Source organism: Vulpes vulpes, chromosome 14 (assembly GCF_048418805.1).
Source record: "Vulpes vulpes isolate BD-2025 chromosome 14, VulVul3, whole genome shotgun sequence".
NCBI classification, from domain to species: domain Eukaryota; kingdom Metazoa; phylum Chordata; class Mammalia; order Carnivora; family Canidae; genus Vulpes; species Vulpes vulpes.
In genome coordinates, this window is record NC_132793.1 from 12,908,834 (window position 1) to 12,930,688 (window position 21,855).

Here is a 21,855-nt window from a genome sequence, read left to right on the forward strand (position 1 = left end):
TTTATTTGGAACAAGATGGACCAATGGTGGAAGAGCTTGTGCAGAGGAAATCATGCTGTGGCTTCACATTTTACAAGGAACCCTCTGGCCACCGAGTGGAGAGCATAGTGTCGGGGACAAGGGGGTGAAGCCAGGTTGTTGAGTCCACCTCAGTAGTCCAGGTGAGAGGTAGAAAATACTGATTTAAGTCAAGACCTGGGTTTACTGAAGGGCTTTCTTTCTTCCCTTGCATCCTATCTCCCTGCCATGGCTTTCCTAAGGATGGATGACATCACAGACTCCAATCGTTTATCTATAACTTTAAGAAAAACAGACATTAGAAGGCATCGTTTCCTGGGCAGCGCCCGTTGGGGGCCACGGGAGTCTGTCTCGGAGGGGCCTGGGGTGCACCGCTCCCAGCTGGCACAGGGCAGGAACCGCCTAAGCCCTGGGAGTGGCAAAAATCGGGTCCTGTTTTGAATCTTGAAGATCCCCAGCACCTGTTTGTTCGTTAGAGATAGCAGTTGCACGGACCTATCCCTTTAGAAAAGCACGTTGTTAATTCAGTGTTTTCCCAAAATGCCTTTCTACGTCAGGTAAGGCTCCAAGTATCTCTCGTGACAGGCCAACGAACGTTGGTTTTGCTACTTACAGACTTATTTGATGTGCATCCAAAAAATAATGAGCGTATCACGGAATTTCACGTAGTTACTTGGGTTAAGACTTAAAGTTTATCTTCTGAAAAGGTCTCTTTAAGGAAAGACATCAGATAATGATCAGTGATAACACAGGCGGTGTGCAGAGGAGGCCCCAAAAGGCAATGAGAAGGGGGCGGGCAGGTGAGCATCATGGGGGTTACACCAAATCATCGGTGGGGCTGGGACCATTACAGTGACGGAAGCGTCCAGGTGACCTCAGCCCTGGCCCAGCAAGGTTGGAAGGTTCAATCACGGAAGGAAACCGGACCCGTTTGGGTCTGCAATGTCCTCAAGTTTATGTCGGACAAAGCAAGTATTGGTTGGCTGGCCTGGCGTCATTGAAAATATTTAAAAACTGGCCTTTTGACCTGTGCAGCCACATCTTCCAGGTTCTCCCCTTGCGTCAGAGCTGTCTGTCCCTCTGTGTCGGGGCTGGGCTGGGCGAGGATATTGGATCATACGTGTAGTGTGTTCCAGATGTGGGTTTATAGAGCTTCATCACCACGGCAGTTTTAACAGAGCGGGTTCCTGTCCCCACAGGGACGCTTCACTTGTAGTGCTGCTGATGCCCAGATGCGCTGCTTTCGGGGCATTTTTGATTGTCCTCGAGCAGCAGATCAATGAGGCTCTCCCGCAGCCGGCTTCTTTGGGCAGGGGTGGGTGAACCCCGCAGACACGCACAGGGAGCTGCTGGACAGGAGCGGCCAGTGGCTCATCTCCTCGGGAAATTAGTAGCATAGAGATGTAAGCACGTTGAGACCCTGGTTCTGAGCCCATTAAAAATAAGAGACAATTCTTCAGGCTGTTTGCTTTTCGCCAGCGCAGCAGATTTGGGGCTGCTGACTGCAGGTGAATTATGCACCAGGTGGCGGCCTCCTTCTTCCCGGAGAAGGGTCTGCCAGGAGGAGAGGGGAACCAGCTTTGTCCTTTCTGCAATCCCCAGAGACCCAGAGAGGCCGCAGCCGCATCCTCATTACCAGCTGCTCTGTCCTTTCTCCTCATAGTTTGTCAAGAGCAGGCAAAAAGTTCTGCCCCGAGTGCCCTGGTTTCGTTCCTATGAGAAATAGTTACTGAGCACCTGCCACGTGCCAGGCACTGCTCTAGGCCTCAGAGCTGGGAGGCTCAATCAGTGATCCCAGTCCCACTGGTGCTGACATCAGGGCTGCAGGCAGACAACAAGCAAGATAAATATGGAAAAGTATACAGTTAGAGATAACACTGACTCAGAAACCAAAAGAAGGGGTCTGAGAGTGCCTAGGTGGCTCAGTCGTTTAAGTGTCTGGCTTCAGCTCAGGTCATGATCCTGGGGTCCTGGTATCAAGCCCTGCGTCGGGCTCCCTCCTCATCCAGAAGCCTGCTTCTCCCTCTCCCTCTGTCTGCTGCTCTCCCTGCTAGTGCTCTCTCCATCTCTCTCTCACTGTCAAATAAATAAATAAAATCTTTAGAAAAGGTGGTGAGGTGAGAGGTCTGAACTGTCAGGCGCAGGGAGAGGAAACAAGAAGGGGGTGAGGGCCCAGGCCATCGGGATGCTGCAGGAAAAGTGTTATAAGCAAAAGGAACAGAAGAGGCAATGGCTCTGAGGTAGGAGCAGGCCTGGCAAGTCTGAGAGCAGAAACGAGGCCCCTGTGGCTACAGAGAGTGGGCAGGGAGAGGATCTGGATCCAGCAAGGCCTGTGGATGACCTCAGGGACTTTGTTCTCTGGGGAGTAGGGAGCCACAGAGGGTGCCAAGGAGAGAAGGCCCTCGGGCTGCTCCCGGCAAAATAAATGGTCAGCGTCCAGTCAGGAAGAGAAGCAGTTGGCCTAATTCAGAGGAGAGGGGATAACCAGGTACCCAGGGAAGAGGCAACAAGGCGGCAGAGTAGATACACTTTGGAGGAGGAGCAACGGGCTTTGCTGATGGATTGGATCTGGGAAGAGACATGGGACCAAGGAGTAGCAAGATCATTGCCTAAGCAACCAGAGGAAAGGGGAGAAGGCACACAGGGATAGGTGACAGCAGGAGCTCAGGTGAAGGTGTGTGGCACCGAAGGTGTCTCTAAGGTGGCCACATAATCTCACTGTGTAGGCGGTTCTGGGTTGTGTGAAGCCAGTGTGTGCCAAACACCAGCCAGCCTCTCAGCTTTCCAGCATTTTCTCATCTACGTGCTCATACTAGTATTGGCTTCTTTTAGTCAACTGTTACTGTTTTGTTTTAAAGAACTAGAGTCCACTGCCCTGAGAGAAACCAGGACCACTTGGCCTAAGTAAAGGAAACTAAACGGCTCGACTAAACGTAAGCCAATACTGCGGCCCACTGGGAGCTCTGAGCAGGCGGCCGCCTCACTCCCTGTTGAAACAGGAGTCATGTAGGTGTTAAGGACATGACGGCACTGGCTAACATTTCCTCCTGGAGCCTATGGGTAGTGAAGGGAGTCAAGTTCCCACCACGGGTGTCCTCGATGTTTGGCCATGTGATTCTGTGCCGCACCCACCGCTGGGATGTGCCAGCTAAAGCCACCTCCGGGGTGACTGGAGGACCCCACATCCAGCCCAGGACCCCTAGAACAAACTGAACAGGAATCGTCAGGTCTCAAAAAATGCACTTCATCCATCCCCTCCAGAGGGAGGTGCCATACCTGATAGAAAACTCTGTGAGTACCTACAGTTAAGGCGGGGTCCTCTGGGGCTTCTCCGGATGGCGTGTGACCTTGAGGATAGATGTTCACACAGTTCCGGGGCCTGATGATTCCTGTTCCGTTTGCAACACAAAGCCAGTTCTTTCCTCTACCACCACTGGCAGCCGTAGCCAAGAGGCTCAGGGAACACACCTGGACCCGGAGGATGGCCCTTAGAAAACCTCCTCAAGTGCTGGGCTGGAAAGGGCAGGCTTTGCTGTGCTTCCTTCCATCACTCACAGAGTGTTTACTGAGCACCCATTGCACATTCCCTGGGGGAAGGGGGTGTTGATGGGGAAGTGAACAGCACCCTGAGTCACCCAGAGCTCTCCATCCAGGGAAAGTAGATCATAAACAAGTGACCCAATAAAGGAAACCGTTTCAGAAGGAGAAAAATGCTAAGAAGATACTTAACGCTGATGTAATAAGGAGTAAAGAGTGGGGGCTTCTTTAGACTGGGGGAGGTGGGAGGGGTGCGACCAGACTTTGCTGAGGAGGTGACCTCAGGTTAAGATCTGAATAATGGAACAAGCCAGCAAAGTGAAGCCTCAGGAAGAGTCCCAGGCAGAAGCAATAGCAAGTGCAATGATCCTGGGGCAAGGATGAGTTTGGAGCATTTGAGAAACCACAAGGAGGCCGGTGTAGTCAGGTGAGCAAGGGGAAGGGAAGAGATGAGGTCAAAGGAACACAGGAGGTGGGTTGGCAGCAAGGGCAAGTCTGGAAGAGTCTTAGGCCGCAGTGAGGAATTCAGTTTTACTTCCGAGTGCCATGGGAAGCTATCTTGGTTTTAAATAGTGAGGAGATAAGATCGATGTTTGCCTCGGGGAAGCTCTAACTCTGGTTCTGTCCCTATTTGGCAGAAAGATGGGATGAAAGAGTCATAAGTCTTTTCATTCTTCGCTGGTAGGGACAGAGTGCTGGGGGCGGGGGGGTCTGATTAGTCGTCGTTATGTCTCTGAGGGGCTCTTGGTGAGTGGGATCAGCAGCTCTCCAGCGAAATCTTCAGATGCCTGGTAGACCCTGTATAGGTTTCCTCTTTCACAGTTCTAGAAGCCAGAGGTCCGGAATCAAGGTGTTGACAGGGTTATGCTCCTCCAAAGGCTCTAGAGGAGAATCCTTCCTTGCCGTTCTTAGGGGCCCCCGGAGCTCCTTAGCTTGTGGCACCCTCCAGCTCGGTCCTCACATGGCTGACCCCTCCATGTCTGGGGGTCTTCCCCCCTCTATCTCTTACAAGACACCTGTCACTGGATTTAGGGCCCACCTGGGTAATCCAGAATGATCCCACCCCCAAGATCCTTAACTACGTCTGTAAAGATCCTTTTTCCAAGTAAGGCCACATTCCCATGTTCTGAGGGTTAGGACGTGGAATCAGGGGGTGGAGGAGGGTTTGTATCACTTGAGCCAAGACAGATTCTAAGAACCATAAGGAAAAGGAAGCCAACTGAGTGTGGCCATAGAAGGATGAGAGAAAAGATTTCCATTGACTATTTCCCTAAACCTACTAAATATTCAAATACCAGCCATAGTATTATGCATCCACTCTGCAAACATTTATTGAGTTCCTACTGTAAATCACACATCATGGGGCCGCTGGGGATTGATAGCCTCTGCCCTTATGGGGAGAGACCCATGAAAGCACCTACACACAGTAGGGCTTCTAGAACACAGGAGTTTCCTTTCCTCCCTAAGTGCCTTTCACTGTTATAGCTTCATTGAGAAACAAGAAAAGTCATGAATGAAGCCACAATATCTGGTGGTATATAATTAAGTCCTAATAACACATGCTGCATGCATACTAAGAGCTCAAGGAATCAGAAGCCAGAGTGGTCCCTAGAAGAGGTGTGGCTTGGCTGATGGGTTGAATCTGGGGAGAGGTAGGAAGTGGATTCCAAAGTAGAAGGATCCATGTGGACAGAGGAGCAGAGCATTCAGTCGAGGAGTGTTCAGGGAGAAGGTGAGACCGGTGGGCTGGCATGGCCAGATTTCAGTAGATGTGAACAATTCTTGGGAAGGTTCCAAACAAAACAGAGTATAATCTTCCCTTGGTTTACATAGTGGTTGCTTTCCCAAAAAACAAAAAAGGAATACACTGCATATTAATAGCCTGCAAAAAAAAAATGTTTACATGTAAACAGGGCTTGGATAATTTACAAACAAGTGTTGACCTGCTCCCCATGACCACCCAGTGGGACTGCGGACCCAGGATATTTCTTGTGCAGGACAACCCCACCATGCCTTGCCCACCCCCAGCCCACACAGAACAGTGGTGCCCCCTCCATCTGTCCGCAGAGATTTACAAATGCCACCCTGTTTGAGAACCACCATTGCCTCGTGGCCTGCTGGGGCACTAGTAAGGAACTGGCTGGCCACACCTCACCTTGGCTCCTGCTTGCAGGTTCCATGCAGGTGATGAACAAGACCCGGCGCATCATGGAGCAGGGCGGGGCACACTTCATCAACGCCTTCGTGACCACGCCCATGTGCTGCCCCTCGCGCTCCTCCATCCTCACCGGAAAGTATGTCCACAACCACAACACCTACACCAACAACGAGAACTGCTCCTCACCCTCCTGGCAGGCGCAGCATGAGAGCCGCACCTTCGCCGTGTACCTCAACAGCACGGGCTACCGGACAGGTAAGGGGAACCAAGAGGCCGTGGGTGGGCAGGCAGGGAGTGTTGCAAGTGTCCTGGCCTCGGGCCAGCATGTGGTTCCTGTCCTGCAGGGATTTTAGATGTTTTAGGTAGCCCATAGACAACTTCATTTTAATTTAAAAGTTGTGCATTTATGCCTTAGAAAAATACAAAATGATTTGCCTATAGTCGTGAAAGAAACGGACCTTTTCAAAGGAATTTGAATTTAAAAAAGAAGAGTCCATTTATAATAGCAAATATAATAGAGAGGCTAGAAGTCCTCATGCATGAGTTAGCATTCACTGTGAGTTATATTGGGGACTAATTTTTTTACTTTAGACCATCAACATGGAAGAAGGTTCCAGAAGAACATTGGTGTATGGGGTGGGAATTAAAATTGGTGTGGAAAATAGGAGCGGATGTGGGACTATGCAGCCACTCTGCAGAATGACCCGGGAGTTGACATGGACAGTTTGTCAACACTTGGCTGTCTGCACTACCCAATAAGCTCCATCTCTCAGGTGCTCAGTGCTGTGTGTGCTGTCCCGGGGTGGGGCGGGGGTGGGGGCAGGTGGATACAAAGAGAATGGGGCTTCCTGTCAGTCTATCTTTTGGGAAGATACCTTAGTTGGTTCCCAAGGCTCACCTGCCAGCCTGCTGGCCTCAGGCAAAGACGCAATGATAAACACTCATCTCTAGCACCACTGCAAAATCCTCCAAACTCAATTAAATTGAATTTTTTAAAAATGAATACTCTCCTCCTTGGGTAAGGAGCCAAGGCAGTTGCGAAATCAGACTCCATGCTCCATGACTGGGATCTTGCTACCCCAGGGATGCATCCACATGACAAGGGGTTTGTTTGGTGGGAGTGACAGGAGGAAAAGACCAAGGCCTCTGTTGGGTAACTTCAGAGATGAAGCAGCCTTCTAGGCTTGGGGAGCAGGGCAGGGAGGCTTTCCCTCAGATACATGTGAGGCTAGTGGGACACATAGTGGGGTGGGGAGCAAGAAGAATGTGTTTCCTTGCAGGTTGATTCTCCTGCCACAGTAACCCGGAAAGTGGATCCTCCTGAGAGAACTAGGAAGGCCTCAATCCTATACACATAAGCCTATTGGTTCCCAGGTCTCAGCAGAAAGCCACGTGTGTCAGAGTTTACCAGGAGCACCCCCCCCCCCGCCCCCTGCCCCCCAGCGGTTGTAGGATTCTGTGTGTAAGTAGAAGAAGCAGAACAGGGTCCTGCAGCAGACCAGAGGGCTCCTACTGAAAGGGGCATCTGCCACTGAAGCCCAGATAATTGTAACCGTTCATGCTCAGGGGTACCAACCTTCAAATATTTCTAACCTGAAATTTTAGCTGAAACCTACTGATATTTAAAAAAAAAATGTTGCCAAATCAGTGTTTTTAAATGTACCCCATGGGCCAAACAAAAGCTATCTGAAGGCAGAATGTAGCTCACACCCTTTTAGAACATCTGACTAAAAGATCTATGTAGAAAACTTAAGATCTGAACTTAGAAGAAAGGATTTCAGTTTTTCGCTATTGAGTATGATGTTAGCTGTGGGCTTGTCATATAGGGCCTCTGTTATGTTGAGGTACATTCCTTCTGTACACACTTTGTTGAGAGTTTTTATCATAAATAGATGTTGGATTTTTGACAAATGCTTTCCCTGCACCTGTTGAGGTGATCGTATGTTTTTCATCCCTCATTTTTAATATGGTCTATCACCTAGATCAACTTGCATATGCATTCATGCATCCCTTGAGTAAATCCCACCTGATCATGGGGTGTCATCCTCTTATTGTATTGTTGAATTCAGTTTACTCATATTTTGTTGAGGGTTTTTGCATATGTGTTCATCAGGGATATTGGCCGATAATTTACTTTTCTTGTGGTGTTCCTTGTCTGGTTATGGTATCAGGGTAACGCCAGCCTCATAGAATGAGTCTAACAGTGTTTTCTCCTCTTCTGTGTTTTGGAGGAATTTGAGAGGGATTGATATTAATTCTTCTTTAAATGTTTGGTAGAATTCCCCAGTGAAGCCCTCTGGACGTGGACTTTTGTCTGTTGGGAGGTTTTAGATCACTGGCTCAGTCTCCTTACCAGTAAATGGTCTATTCATTCCCTATTTGCTCATGATTCAGTCTTGTTAAGATACATGTTTCTAGGAATTTATCCATTTCTTCTAGGCTGTCCAGTTTGTGGGTGCATAGTTCATAGTTGCTCATAGTAGTCTTGTGATCCTTTGTATTCCTGTGTAACACCTCTCATTTCTGGTTTTATTTGAGTCCTCTCTACTTGGTGAATCTAGCTAATGATTTGTCCATTTGACGTACCTTTTCAAAGAACCAGCTCTTCGTTTCATTGATCTTTTCTGTTGTTGTTTTAGTCTCTTATTTCATTTACTTTCATTACAATCTTTGTGATTTTCTTCCTTCTACTAACTTTGGGCTTTGTTCTTCTTTTCCTAGTTCCTTGAGGTGTAAAGTGGGATGGCTTTTTTGAGATTGTTCTTATTTCTTGATGTGGCACTTTCGCTATGAACTTCCCTCTTGGAACTGCTTTTGCTGCATCCCATATACTTTCCGACGTTTTCTTTCCATTTTCATTTGTCTCGGGATTTTTTTTTTCCTTGATTTCCCGTTTGGCCCACTGATTGTTCAGCAGCATGTTGTTGACTCTCCCCATATTTGTGAATTTTCCAGTTTTCTTCTTGTGATTGATTTCGAGTTTCATACCATTGTGGTTGGAAAATATGCTTGATATGATTTCAGTTTTCTTAAATGTCTTAAGATTTGTTTTGTGGTCCCACATATGATCTGTCCCAGAGAATGTTCCATGTGCACTTGAGAAGAATGTGTGTTCTGTTGCTTTGGAATGGAATGTTCTGTAAATGTTAAGTCCATCTGGTCTACTGTGTCATTTAAGGCCAATGTTTTCTTACAATTATCTGTCTTGATGACCTATCCGTTGATGAAAGCGGGGTATTAAAGTCCCCTACTATCATTGTGTTGCTGTCTCTCTCTCTCTTTAGGTCTGTTAGTATTTGCTTTATATATTTAGGTGTTCCTAAATTGACCAGAGATTCAGCTGCTCTCCATTTCTCCCTGTACCTCATTGATAAGAAATGAGTCAAGTGAGCACATGTGACTGCAGAGGAGCTTAAGGAATGCAGTCTCCATTCTGGGTGATCATTTTTCCAGCTAGAAATTCTCTTCTGTAAGGAAAAGAAGAAAGCAGATGCTGAGGGAAGACTACCAAACTATAGTAACAGTTCACAACTGCTTGGATGCATGACACCCTTTTGAGTACAAAAGATCAGCCTGAATGGTGCAAGACTAGAACCAGAAAAATGTTCCTTAATTGGACCAACTGTGGACCAACATTTCATGTAAATAGTGCATTTAGTTGGGCATTTTACCTTGGGGAAAAAGGGAAACTACACATTTTGAAAATAACCTTATTTGATGTCATATCTCATAGCAACAAACTGTTTTATTGTGATTGTGACTAATGGGTTGATTCTTTAAGCAAATGGGTTGCTGAAGTGACAGTTAGAGGTGGGGTGTGACTTGTCCAAAAATTGAAATGATAACACAATATGATGTCCTTTACTGAACCTGCAGTGTGCATAGCAAAATCATAGCAGGTCATTTTTGCAAAAGCATTTGGGATTTGATCAGTTTTCCCAAGGGCCTCTCTGACTCATTTGACTTCTGAATCTTCTCCCATGAAGTACTTACTACCTCCTCATCCTTTCCAGTGGCCCCTTCTTCAATTACCTCATGGATCAGAATATTGTTTGTCAATGGATTTGCATGTGCTTCAAGCTGTCCTCCAGCATCCCTTTAATTAATTTCATAAAACCTGACGTCTTTTACAAGATTGGCATGTTCATTTGGCAAACATCTTACTTTCTGCTATCCTGTGCTTGCAGTAGAGACGGACAAAGGACGAAGTGAGAGATGCGAGGCTGAGGCAGGATAAATACCAGTTTGTTCATGGGTATTTCTGTATGTTGGCTTCCTCTGTCTCTGGGGACTTGGATCTCGATTATAAATACCCTGAAAGGGATGAATTGCATCCTCAGTTTTTTGTTGCAAAATGCCCTCAGTCAACTTTTAGCACGTGTCAGCTGCCTGAGTCTGCTCACTTGCATTGCATATGTACAGGGCAAAGTTCTGGAATGTTCTGGCAATGACATTCCTCTTTGCAAAGCCGTTGAGAACAAGGACTCTGCCTGGGTGCGAATCCTGATTCCACCACTTTCTAATTGAGTGAATTTGGACAAGTTATTTAACTTCTTAGTTTTGGTTATCTCGAGTAAGGATAACAATGTAACTCAGCTCCTAAGGTTTTGTGGGGATTGAGTGTTAGAACAGTGATACGCAGTCAGCACTTAAGCAGTGCTCACCCTGATGATGTAGCAGAGTGTCGCACGACCTACCCCAGAGCAATGTGCCCAGGAATGTCATGATAGATAAGCTTGGGTGGTGAGAATAAGTTGTGCACGTGGATCAAAATTGGCAGCTCAACCTCTCTGGTAATCAGCAAAATGCAAATTAAGGCAACAATGGCCATATCGAATATTCAGAGGCCCCATCACACCGAAGGTTGGTGATGTGGGAATACGGAGCCCCGTACATTAGTATATGTGTGGGCAGGGAATGCACCCTGGCACCTCCACTGCCAATGAGCGATTTGATTTCTGGCAAAGCGGAATTCCGGGGCTGTGAGAACAAGGAGGAGGGGAAGCATACCTAGGTGGCGATCCCAGATTTCCACCCCACTGCTCTGGTTGGGGGAGAGGGGACACCTTTTCTGGCGCTTGCTGGCAAATCAGACAGAAGCACCCATTGTCTTCTTGGGGTAACGCTCTCCCATTCCACGCTGCCATCTGAGTCTGGCAGTTCTGAGGTTGTTTCTGTGCCCAGCCTCTGCCATCTGGTACAGACTTTTGTAGAGATGTGGGCACTGGTGGCCAGCCTTCGGCCCCTCCCTCATCATGTTCTAGAATGTACCGGGGGAGGCAGGGCGGGGGGTGGGGGTGGGGATGGGGGTGGTAACAGGCCTCTCATTACAAGCTTGGGCTGCATCAGGGCCCCTGGTTGGAGCTGTTTTGAAATTTGGCCTTGAGCACCCCAATTATTTTCACTCTTCTGCTCACTCAAAGCTGGGGAGGGAGGTCAGCCGAGGATCTGCACTACTTGGCTGTCAACCTTGGGCGGCTGCCCTCACTTGGGGGGCAGGGGCTCCGTGCCATCACGCCTGCCCTGGCAGGGCCCGTGAAGCGTTGGTGGAGGCTGGGGCAGCCTCCACTCACACAGGAGGCCAGAGAGGCCGTCCCTGGGCATGCTGGCATCCCCGACAAGACTCGCTGCTGGCGTGTGTGTGTGTCTGTGTGTAAGTATATTCTGTGTAAGTGTATTCTGTGTCTGTGTGTGTGTGTGTCTGTGTAAGCGTATTCTGTGTGTGTGTGTGTCTCTGTAAGTGTATTCTGTGTGTGTATCTATGTGTAAGTGTATTCTGTGTCTCTATGTGAGTGTCCGTGTGTAAGTGTATTCTGTGTGTGTCTCTGTAAGTGTATTCTGTGTCTCTGTGTATGTGTCTGTGTCTAAGTGTATTCTGTGTATCTGTGTGTAAGTGTATTCTGTATATGTGTCTAAGCGTAAGTGTATTCTGTGTGTGTCTGTGTAAGTGTATTCTCTGTGTGTGTCTGTGTAAGTGTATTCTGTGTGTGTCTGTGTGTCTGTGTAAGTGTATTCTCTGTGTGTGTCTGTGTGTGTGTCTGTGTGTGTGTGACCTTGTAGATGGCGAGGTGCTGCTCTCCACCCCTCCGTGTGACCTGCCTTTTGCCTCTTGCCCTGAACCCCACAGTGAACCCGAATCTGGCCCCCGGCTCCCCGCCCAGCGCCTGCCCTCGCACGGGCGCCTGGCATTTCGGCCTCCAGTGGCCGATGGCTCCGAGGCCATCTCACGGCTTCCTGCTCAGGCCAGAACCTCCACGTCATTCCTGCTTTTCGTACTCCCCGCCACCCCGCACCCAGCTGTCAGCGCACCCCCCACCTGCCCCTCTGCGGGGTAAGGGTTACCAGGGGTCACCGCTGCCACCTCCCGCAGCCCTCTCCTCCGCGCCTCAGCAGCAGGAGGGTCCTGATGACCTGCCCCCCTGCCCTGGCCTCCTGTCCATCCCCCTCCATCCCCCCACTCCTCCCGGTGTCCCGGAACAGTCCACCTGGCCCCCCTCACTTGTGCTCATTCTTTCCTTTTCTGGAAACTTCTTCCTTACACACCTGCGTGGCCTGTTGACTCCCTTCCCTCCGATCTTTAACTAGCCCCTCCTCAGAGAAGCCTTCCCTGACTAGCCCTTCCAGGAGGGTTCCTTTCCCCTTGCTGTCCCCTCACCCTGCTTTATCTTCCCTCAAACCTCTTGTCACCATGTAACATGTATCTGTATATTTGTTCTCCAGCCTCCCAAGTTAAAGGATGTCTGCTTCCCCCCTTCAACCCCCTTCGGGGTTCCCTAGCCTCCTCCTGCCTCATCATCCCCCCTTGTCCTCCCTTCAGGGCTCCCTAGCCTCCTCCCGCCTCATCTGTCCCTCTGGCCCCCTCCAGCACCCCCCCTCCAGCACTCACCCCCCTCCAGCACTCACCCCCCTCCAGCACTCACCCCTCCAGCACTCACCCCCCTCCAACACTCACCCCCTCCAGCACTCACTCCCTCCAGCACTCAAGTGTGCTCATCTCACCAGTTGCCTCCCTTGGAACCCACTCCAGGAAGCAGGGAGCACCTAGGCGGTCCTCTCCAGCATCCCCGTGCCTGGAACAGGGTGCGCCCCGTCCTAGGCACTCGGGGAGCCCAGCCGGGTAGGCGAATGTCCCATCCAGAGCCAGCCCCCCACCCACCCACCCAGCTCCCTGTACTCCTCCCTCTCTCCCCTCCTGCTCCTCCCACCCCCACCCTCCGGCCCCTCCTCCTTCCTTCTGGGCCCTGCTGCACCCACAGAGAAGAAAGGACTTGGATTCTTCCTGTGGGGCGCCCCCTCGGTGGTGCAGCTGTCCCTCCTGAACAATGGCAGCCTTCTCTGTGCTTGGCGTCTCTCCTGTCTGAGTTCCCTGCTCCCCCCTCTCCCCTCCACCGAGCACACACACCCGAGCACACACACACACACCCGTGCATACCCAGCTCACTCATCCTCCTCCAGTGCCCCCCGCAACTGCAGCCTGGGGGTGTGACCACTGAGCATTTGTGCCCTGCAGAGGAACGCACCTTAGGAGCGATGACAGAAGTCAGGCAGCCCCCCACAGCCCGGGCTGGCCCTGGGCATCCTTAGGAGGGACGCATGTGTCACATCCATGTTCATCTTCAAGCTAAATTCCTTTTAACTCCAACGTCATGGCCTTCCCTTTCTCCAAGATCTTTAAGTTTCAAAACAAGTAGAACATTGGTGGAGTCTAGAGAATTTGGTTCTGCGTCTAACTCTGTCACCTCAAGCTGAGACCTGGCCCCCTCTGGCCTCAGTTTCCCCATCTATGCCTCAGCTTCTCATCTGTGCAATGGTGTTACAGCATAGGTGCGGAAGTTCCCCAGGGCCTTTGAGGTGACTCCACCCTTGAAGGTCATGTGCCTAGTGCCCACACATTTGGGAGGGGAGCTCCCTGGGGCCCGGGGAGAAGGGGGCCACTTGGCAAGACAGAAAGTGGGTGGGTGTACTTCTCAACTTTTTAAAAGCTGGTGTGAGGCTGATGGGTGGAGATTCCTATTTGCCTCCCCGGCAACACACCAGCAGAGACTCTCTCTGTCCCAGCCTGGGGGCTGGTGTATCAGTTTCCTGTGGCCGCTGTAACAAAAGCCTCACAAACTGGGTGGCTTCAAACAACAGGAATATATTCTCTCACAGTTCTGGAAGCCAGAAGCCCCAAATCAGGTGTTAGCAGGGAGGCTCTTGGGGAGGACCCTTCCTTGGGGAAGCTGAAGGCTCTTGGGGAGGACCCTTCCTTGAGGGGAGGCTGAAGGCTCTTGAGGAGGACCCTTCCTTGTCTCCTCCAGCTTCTGGGGCTTGCTGGAAGTCTTTGGTAGTCCTCAGCTTGTAGCTCCCGTGCTCCCATCTCTGCCTCCCTGAGGGGATCTCTCTTCTCATGGCCGCCTGCGCACATCCATGTCCAAACTCCCCTCTTCTAAGGACATGAGCCCCTGGATGAGGCCCCACCATAATCCAATATGACCTCATCTTAAGTGGACGACATCTACAACGACCCTATTTCCAAATTAAGTCACATTCACACATACCTGGAGTTAGAACTTGAACGTATATTTAGGGGGACACAATTCACCCCACCTCGGCTAGGATCTTTCAGGCACACCACCTTCTTTAATCCCCATAGTGACACATTACCCTCCATTAAAGCTGCAGAATCTTGTGTTGAATGAGAAAACCCTGCAGACCATCAGGGACTCTCCTCCCCCTCCCCTCCAGCTGTGGTCCTCAGTGTGGTGCCCTGTGGCCACCTAGCCCATGGGCAACTTGCTGTGGTTCCACCTACAGGGTCTCTAACGTCAGTGGGCATTAAAATAACTGTGGAAGTCAAATAAAAGTAAGAAGCATGTCGCTATGTTGGGGGGATATGTAAAGCCTACCTGCGAGCCTCCAAGGGTTTGAGGTAGTTTTCAGGCTAAGTGTGACCTTTTGCCGTCTCTCTCTGGCACGAGCTGCCACTCTCCTGAACATTCTAGAAGGGTCTACACTAGAGCTGCTGGCTCCAACACGGTAGCCACTGGCCACTGGGAACTACTTAACTTTAAGTTAATTAAAAATAAACCAAATTAAAAATTTGGTTTTTTAGTCACAGTAGGCACATTCCAAGTGCCCAGGAGGTACACGTGGATGCCAGCGTGGATGGTGGAGATACAGAACATGTTCTATCATCACAAAAGTCCTCTTGGGCAGCCTTGGGGTGTAGAGTGTAATTCAAGCAAATTTTGGAGAAGGACACACGGACCTTTCAGAATATGAAAAGAATGACAATGATAATTTTTTAAAATGCAGGCTGTTCCTATTACGCCTTTACCACACCCGGACTTTGTGTCGGGAGCATGACTCGTCTAACTTAATCGCCACCCGTGCCTGTGAAGTGGGTGCCTCCCCTCTTCCCTCCTGCTGCATTCCCCTCAGGCCCAAGCTCTACATCTGGTCCTTTGCCCTGACTCTCCAGGCCTTCCCAGGCCGTCCTGAGGCTGGGCTGTGGGTCGGGGTTCAGGATCATGGGGCAGCTACCCAGGAGGGCTCCAGCCTGGGGCCTGTGGGTCCCACCTGTCCATGGACAGGTCCTCCTGCTCCAAGCACCTGGCCCATCCCACCCCTTGGCCAGCAGGTCACTTGCAGCTGTGCCGTCGTGGGGAGAGGGTTTTCAGCAAAGGAGGGCAAACCGGGTGCCTCTCCGCGTCCGCCCTCCCCAGGCCACAGAGCGGTCCGCTTTCTGCGATGCCTGCATGAGCCCTTTTCTCCCTAGAGAAACCGAACTCTGACACCTGGAGGAGCCAGGATGCAGCACCCCACGGCAGATGTGCCCATGGGATGATGGATGGGACCAAGAGGTGCCAGATGTTCTCATTTGTCAGAAGTGTGACACCCAGATTTTTATGTGAAGTGGTCCCGATTTCAAATGTGAACTGTTTGCTCTACTTTTAAAAAATAAATTAAAACACCAGGCAGGCCCAAAGCAAACACACCTGTGGGATGGATTCAGCCCACAGGCCAGTGGCTTGAGGAGGGACTTCTAACCTGGTGGCTCCCAAGGGAGCACACTGCCCCCTAGGGGCTAAAATCTACAAAAGTGTCCCTGGTGGGTGTAAAAGTTGGGGATGCTGCTGGCAGTCCTAGGGGCGGGAGCAGGGGCCTTCTATGGCCTGCTGAGCACCCAGAGAGCCCTACCCGGCCCCCAAATTGCCTTGCGTCCCATGAGGCTTCCGAGTCTCCCACCAGATCATTATACGAGTGGATTCTTCTGCAGGTATTGTGGTCTGAGCCTGGACCCTAAGTCCGATTTATACCTAAACACCAGAGGTATTCACAGTTTTAGTACACTCTGAATTTTCCAGGAATGTAAGTGATAAGTACATGGAAGGAATCTTGTACTTGAATGCAAAACTTTTCCAGGACTTATTCCATATTACTGAATATCTGGGCGCCCAGGGCAGGGCCGCTGGAATCACTTGGATTGCAGGGGGGCACCCAGCCTGCGTCTGGGGCTCACACACCTCCAAACCTGCGTGTAGGTGCCACCTGGCTACGCCATGGTGTCTGCTTGATGGATGTGCTCAGAAGTTCATACAGAAATTTTTCTGTTATGAATTGCCTTCCTTTTATTTTTCTTGTGGATTGTAATTAGGGCATTGTATGGATTTTTTTTTTTTTTTTTGAAAAAAAATATGCCTAGGTAGCTTTGGTTACCTGCAGTTTTCTTTCTGGAAAATAAAGGAATGTTACAAAATATCTGTCATAGAAATGGACATCTAATGTTGTTGAGAGCCGGGTCTTCAAAGGATCAGCTTAGTGTCACCTTCCTCCAAGGTGATAATTAAATATCCAGTGATTGACAGTCTCCCCAGGCCTTGTTCTGAGAGTCTGTTGTGGGTTTTCTCTGCCTGCCCCCAGCGCCCACCCTCATTCCATCCTTCTGGACAAAACCATACTTTAAAAGGGGCAGAAAGATTTTCAAATGCCACACTTCCTGATGTCGACCTGGCAGGAGATAAAACCTGTCACTAGTGCTGGGGGAGCCCACCATGCCCAGCTAGTAAGTTTCCAGAACATGGATGGGCCCCAGCTTTCATTTGCTAGAGATGCATGATCCTCCCAAGGAGTGAGTGGCCAAGGGCAGTGTGTAATTTGAGGCACAAACAGCCCGCCCTCCACATCTCCAATACCCTGACGGCTCAGCCCTCCTCAATAGCAGTGACCTTGCCACAAACAGGCAGGAGCAGCCCTCAGCCTCCACCCCGGTTATTTGCTCGTCCCCAATGATTAGCCATTCCTCCTCTGCACCCAACACCGAGAAGAAGCTTTGAAAAATGGAATTCTAATCATGACACTCCCTGGCCACGACCTTCCGCTGATGCATCATGCCTGATGCTCTTGGAATAACTTGCCAGAGCTGCCAAGGCCTTGCTCAGCCTCAGCCTATTCCTCTGTCCACATCTCCTACCTCTCTTCCTTTCTAACCACACTCAAACTGCCTGGCCTCTTTGCTGTTCCTCAAACATTCTGAGGTCATACTTACCCCAGGACCTTTGCACTTGTGGTTGCATCCGCCTGCAGCACTGCCCACACAGCTTGTTTCTTGTAATCATTCACCTTCCGTTTCTAGCATCCCTCTTGCTTTCCTGACCTCCCTTCATGAATTAGCCCTCCCCAACCCCTGTCACTCTCTGCCATGATACCCTGCTCTCTATCCTTTGTAGGATTTATCACTCCTTTGAAATGATCTCAGGTGTTTTGAATTTATTTCTTGCATAGTGTGTTCACTGCTGTATCCTTCTATCCCAACAATAGCCAGGCAGGTATTGGGTACCCAATAAAGATTTGAACGGACAGATGACTCTTCGGCCTTAGGTGTGAAGTAAGCAGAAAATGAGAACAAAATGGAATTTGGATTACTGTCTCCCCCTTCCGGCATTCATAAATATAATTGCCATTAGTTCAGGCCAATTTAGCCAAGTCTCTGCACTCAAACATCAGAGCCTGTCTTTCTGCTTCTTGGATTTTTTCATTTGGGTTAGCTTTATTCTTAGGAAGGTTCTGCTTTGTGAGGGGAAGATGGCCCGTAGTGACCCTGGCTGAAAGAGAGAGCCTCTTCCCAAAGCTCCAGCAGAAGTCTCAAGGGAGGCTTTCATTGGCTCAGCGGGGGTCATACGCCCCTTCCTTACCTAATCACAGAGGCCGGGGAAGAGGCGACACCCTGATTGGCCAAGCCCAGATCAGGTGCCTAGCCCAGGAGCTGGGAGCCAGAAACATTCTCACCTGAGTAGGTACCTCGGAAGGCACAGTTACCAAAAGACAGGAGAATGGATGCTAGGCAGAAAAATAAAACAGATGTCTGCTTTAGAAACCCAAATCCAGCTTCCCCCCTCAAGGAGCAAGTGGAAGGAGGCATTTCTCCCAGCTTGCTCTGCTTCCAGCACAAGCTGCCTCCTTCGTGCGTAATTATGCCCTCACCTTCCTTGACTGCTTTCCCACAGTTCTCAGTTCAGCAAGATCCCATCTCTGGCATCCAGAACTTTTACAGGATTGATGTATCACTTTGTGCAGCAATTTGCGTTTGGTGTCTTTTCAAAAGCAGAAGAAAGAGACTCATGTTGTAACCTTGCAAGCAGCCCAAAGTTAAAAGGATCCAGTTACAGAATATCAGAAATGCCCCAGCCCTAAGAGCTTTGGGGCTCGGGGTTTATTTGATGCCTTTCTTCCCGGCCCTGCTTCCTCAGCCAATTTGTCTGCCAAAAAAACAAAGACTTCAGTCCTGTGGCATTTTGCATCTAATATTTATAGTGTTCTGGAGTTTGCAAAAGCATTTCCTTCTCATTTATCACTTGTGCCTCAGGAGACCCCAGCTCCACCCCCAGAAAGTTAGCAAGATTGTTTCCCCTGCCCAGATCAGGAGCCCTAAAAGCCAAAGGATGGATGGTGAAAGTCTCACAACGGTCAGGCCCTCCTACAGGCAGCAGGGGTGGAATTGAACCTTGGCCGGGACCAACTCAGCTTCTATTCTGCACCCCTTGGGACCACATGTGGGCCTTACAAAACAGCAGCCAACAGCCCGAGTTCACACTTCAACCCCACATATGTTCTGTTTGAATTATAAGGTGTTCTTTAAAATCTGGAAACTTCACCCAAAAGTTGAGGTTCCAAATTTTGCTTTAAAAGGAGGGGTGGGGAGGGGAGCACTGGGGTGGCTTAGTCGGTTAAGTGTCCAACTCTTGATTTCACCTCAGGTCGTGATCTCTAGGTCATGAGATCAAGCCCCACATCAGGCCTCACTCTGTATATGGAGACTGCTTGGGAGTCTCTCTTTCTCTCTCCATCTGCCCTTCCCACGCTCCCTCTTGCTCGCTCTTCTCTCTTAAAAAAAAAAAAAAAAAAAAGATCCTGCCAAATATTACCAACATTCCTGGAAGTAGAGGTACATAGCAGCCTGCAGAAATTTGTTATCTGTTTTTATAAGTAAAGTTGTATTAGAATACAGCTTATTCATTTGCATATTGTCTATGGCTGCTTGCTCTCTACTGCAACACAAATAATTGCAATAGAGACCACATGGATGCAAAGTGAAAGTACTTCTAGTCTGACCCTTTGCAGAAAAGGTTTGCTGTCCCTACTCGATGTCAGTAGCCAGCTGGATTTGTGTCACAGCCCCCCTCTCCCCCCAATATCCCAGATAACATTGGTTTAGAGCTGATAGGTGCTTATTTTTCTCTCATTTGACAGTTCAGGCATTAACATCCCAGAGATGATATGGCATGCCTGGTGCCCAGGCTCCTTCTAGGATGTTGCCCCACTATCCTTGGGGACCACCCTTGTCCAGAATGGCTCCCCACGTCCACATCCAGCTAGCAGGAAGTAGCAAATACAGGGGGGCGCACACCCACCTCCTGGAGAGGCATTACCAGAACTCACACCACTTCCACCCACGTCTCCACCAAAAGTTGGTTGTGGCCACTTCCACCTGTGAGGGAGGCTGAGAACATCACCTCCAATCTGCCAGCCTCGAACCCAGCTAGTAATTCTGTTGCTGCAGAAAAGCAGCACACAGGCCCTGCGGCGACACAGCAGATTCTGTGAGGCTTCACAGGCATGGCTAGCATCTCCATTCCCCGCACACCTCTCCTTCTCTTATCCTTGGTCCGTTCCATTCATTTATGGGAACACCTGAATCTCATTTATGTGCCTGGTTGTAAATTATGTACAGTCTCTCCCAGGGGAGGAGGACAGGAGGGAACCGATGTGCTCCAGGGCAGAGGGAAGGTTGCAGGCAGGGAATCAGCCCAAATGCACCCTCTTCTTACATAAACTACTGATGGGGAAATAATTGAGCTGAATGCACTCCAGCTCTAGAAGTCCGAGTGTTGGGGTGGGCAGAGGCTGAGCTGAGCTTTGGAAGCTGTAGTGCCCGGCGGGGATTGTGGTCAGTGTGCTCACTCGTCCTGGGGAAGGAAACACCATCGTCCTTAGCAGCATGAGCTGAGCGGATCCCTCCAAACATCTGGCTTCCTGTTTGATTCTCCTCATACCCCACCTGCAGCCCTGGGGTGCTAGGCTGGTGTCCCATCATCCTGACCCCTCGCTCGGGGGCCAGAACACTCTTCTCTAGCAATCTTCATTCCCTAACTGGTGGTTTTACCCCCTTGGAGAGCCATGTACCACCCCACCCCCACCCCCCGCCCCTTAACATCTGTGTGGATCCTTTTCAGAATATGTTCAAATTAAATGCAAAGAAAAAAATAGGCAGGATTACCAAAGGAAGCCAATTAGATCAAAATATAAACTGTGATATGTATGCTTCTTCTCCACCTGTTAGATGACATGATGTCATGGTTATTTAGGGGATAACTGATCGGTCATGATAACGCGCATGAATTCGTAACAGTGCTGGCTTCAGTGATTCCTTGAGGTGTCTGGTTAACTGTAATGTGATGTGAAAACAAAGCTGTGACTTGGTGGTGACAGAGGCATACGTAGTACTCTTACGGTGATTTGTTGCCTTCATTCATTATGGAAGGAGATGCTAGTTAGAGGGTAATGAAAATAAAGATGGAGCTTTCCCATCCCAGTGCAGCGGGAACAGCAGACTAAGAGCCCCTTCCCCCAGGTGGGGCTCATTCAGTTCCACAATATTAAATGCCATCAAAATGCTGACAACTCCCAGATTTCTCCTCCCAGCCCAGACCTTGCCCTTGAACCTGAATGCATGTCTCCAGGCTGCCCACTGTGTCTCCACCTCCACTGACCGACTAACGCAAACCTCAGGGTTAATGTGTGTGACCTGGAGCTCTTTGTCACCTCCACAAAGAACCTGACCCTCCCATAGTGCCCCCTTCCTCGATGATGGGTGGATGTCCTTGGTGCTCAGGATAGAGACCTTGAAATTGTCCTTCTCTTCCCACACCACATCTAATCCATCTGCAAACCATGGCGGTTCCAACTCCAAAAATAGCCTGAGACCATCCCAGCCCTCTGCCCCCACCTGCCTAGAACCATCCCAGCCTCTCTCCTGAATTACTGTGACAGCTTCCAGGGGTCCTCAGTCCTGGGCCATAATCTCCACAAGGGTGTGGTTTTACTTGTTCGTTCATTTATTCTGTTTTGTTCGGTGGTGTCCTAGTATCTAGAACCATGCCTGCCACATAAGCAGTGGTCTTCTGCATGTTTGCTGAATGAGCGAATGCGTGCGTGCATAAATGAATGAATATATAACATCCTGATAAGTAATGTTAGAATACAAATAGGGACCAACATTTTGGGGGTGGTCTCCCTGTGTGTCCCCATTGAACTCTCCCCAACACCTTTGTCAGGGAGCATATTATTATCCCCATTTTACAGTTGGGAAAACTGAGCTGGGAGATGGGAATGGCTGGATTTAAAAGCCAGGCTGTCAGCTCCAGAGCCCACACTCAGCTTCATGCCTGACTACCATCCAAGACAATAGCACCCCTTAAGGCCCTCCTACACATCCGGAAAGAGCCACCTGGGTGATGTCTGGCCCCCTCCCATGTGCCCACACTGGCACTCTGGGAAAGGCAAGGGTCTTGGGATCTGGGAATGGCCTGCAGCAGCCCACAGGCAGATGAACCTTGTAGGATAGAGCGTGGGCAGTGACCTCACCAGGTATTTCACCTTCC

The 21,855-nt window shown here is 49.8% G+C and overlaps 1 protein-coding gene and 1 long non-coding RNA gene across 31 annotated transcripts in view; one reads left to right on the forward strand and one right to left on the reverse strand.

Annotated features, from left to right (window-relative positions):
• Positions 1-21,855, forward strand: part of SULF2 (sulfatase 2) — a 117,709-nt gene that overhangs the window by 42,015 nt on the left and 53,839 nt on the right. For all 29 annotated transcript variants that reach the window (XM_072735659.1, XM_072735669.1, XM_072735644.1 and 26 more), the window contains one exon: positions 5,729-5,968. In XM_072735659.1, coding sequence (XP_072591760.1) covers positions 5,729-5,968 — 240 coding nt within the window. The remainder of the gene's footprint in view (positions 1-5,728; positions 5,969-21,855) is intronic.
• On the reverse strand, positions 4,862-12,882 carry LOC140595342 (uncharacterized). Of its 2 annotated transcripts, XR_011996875.1 has the most exons (4): positions 12,713-12,882; positions 9,878-10,027; positions 5,711-9,180; positions 4,862-5,437 (listed from the first exon to the last, which is right to left on the reverse strand). It is a non-coding gene; the product is annotated as an uncharacterized lncRNA (long non-coding RNA). The 2 variants fall into 2 exon arrangements; XR_011996876.1 differs by lacking the exon at positions 9,878-10,027 and having other exon boundaries at positions 12,713-12,867.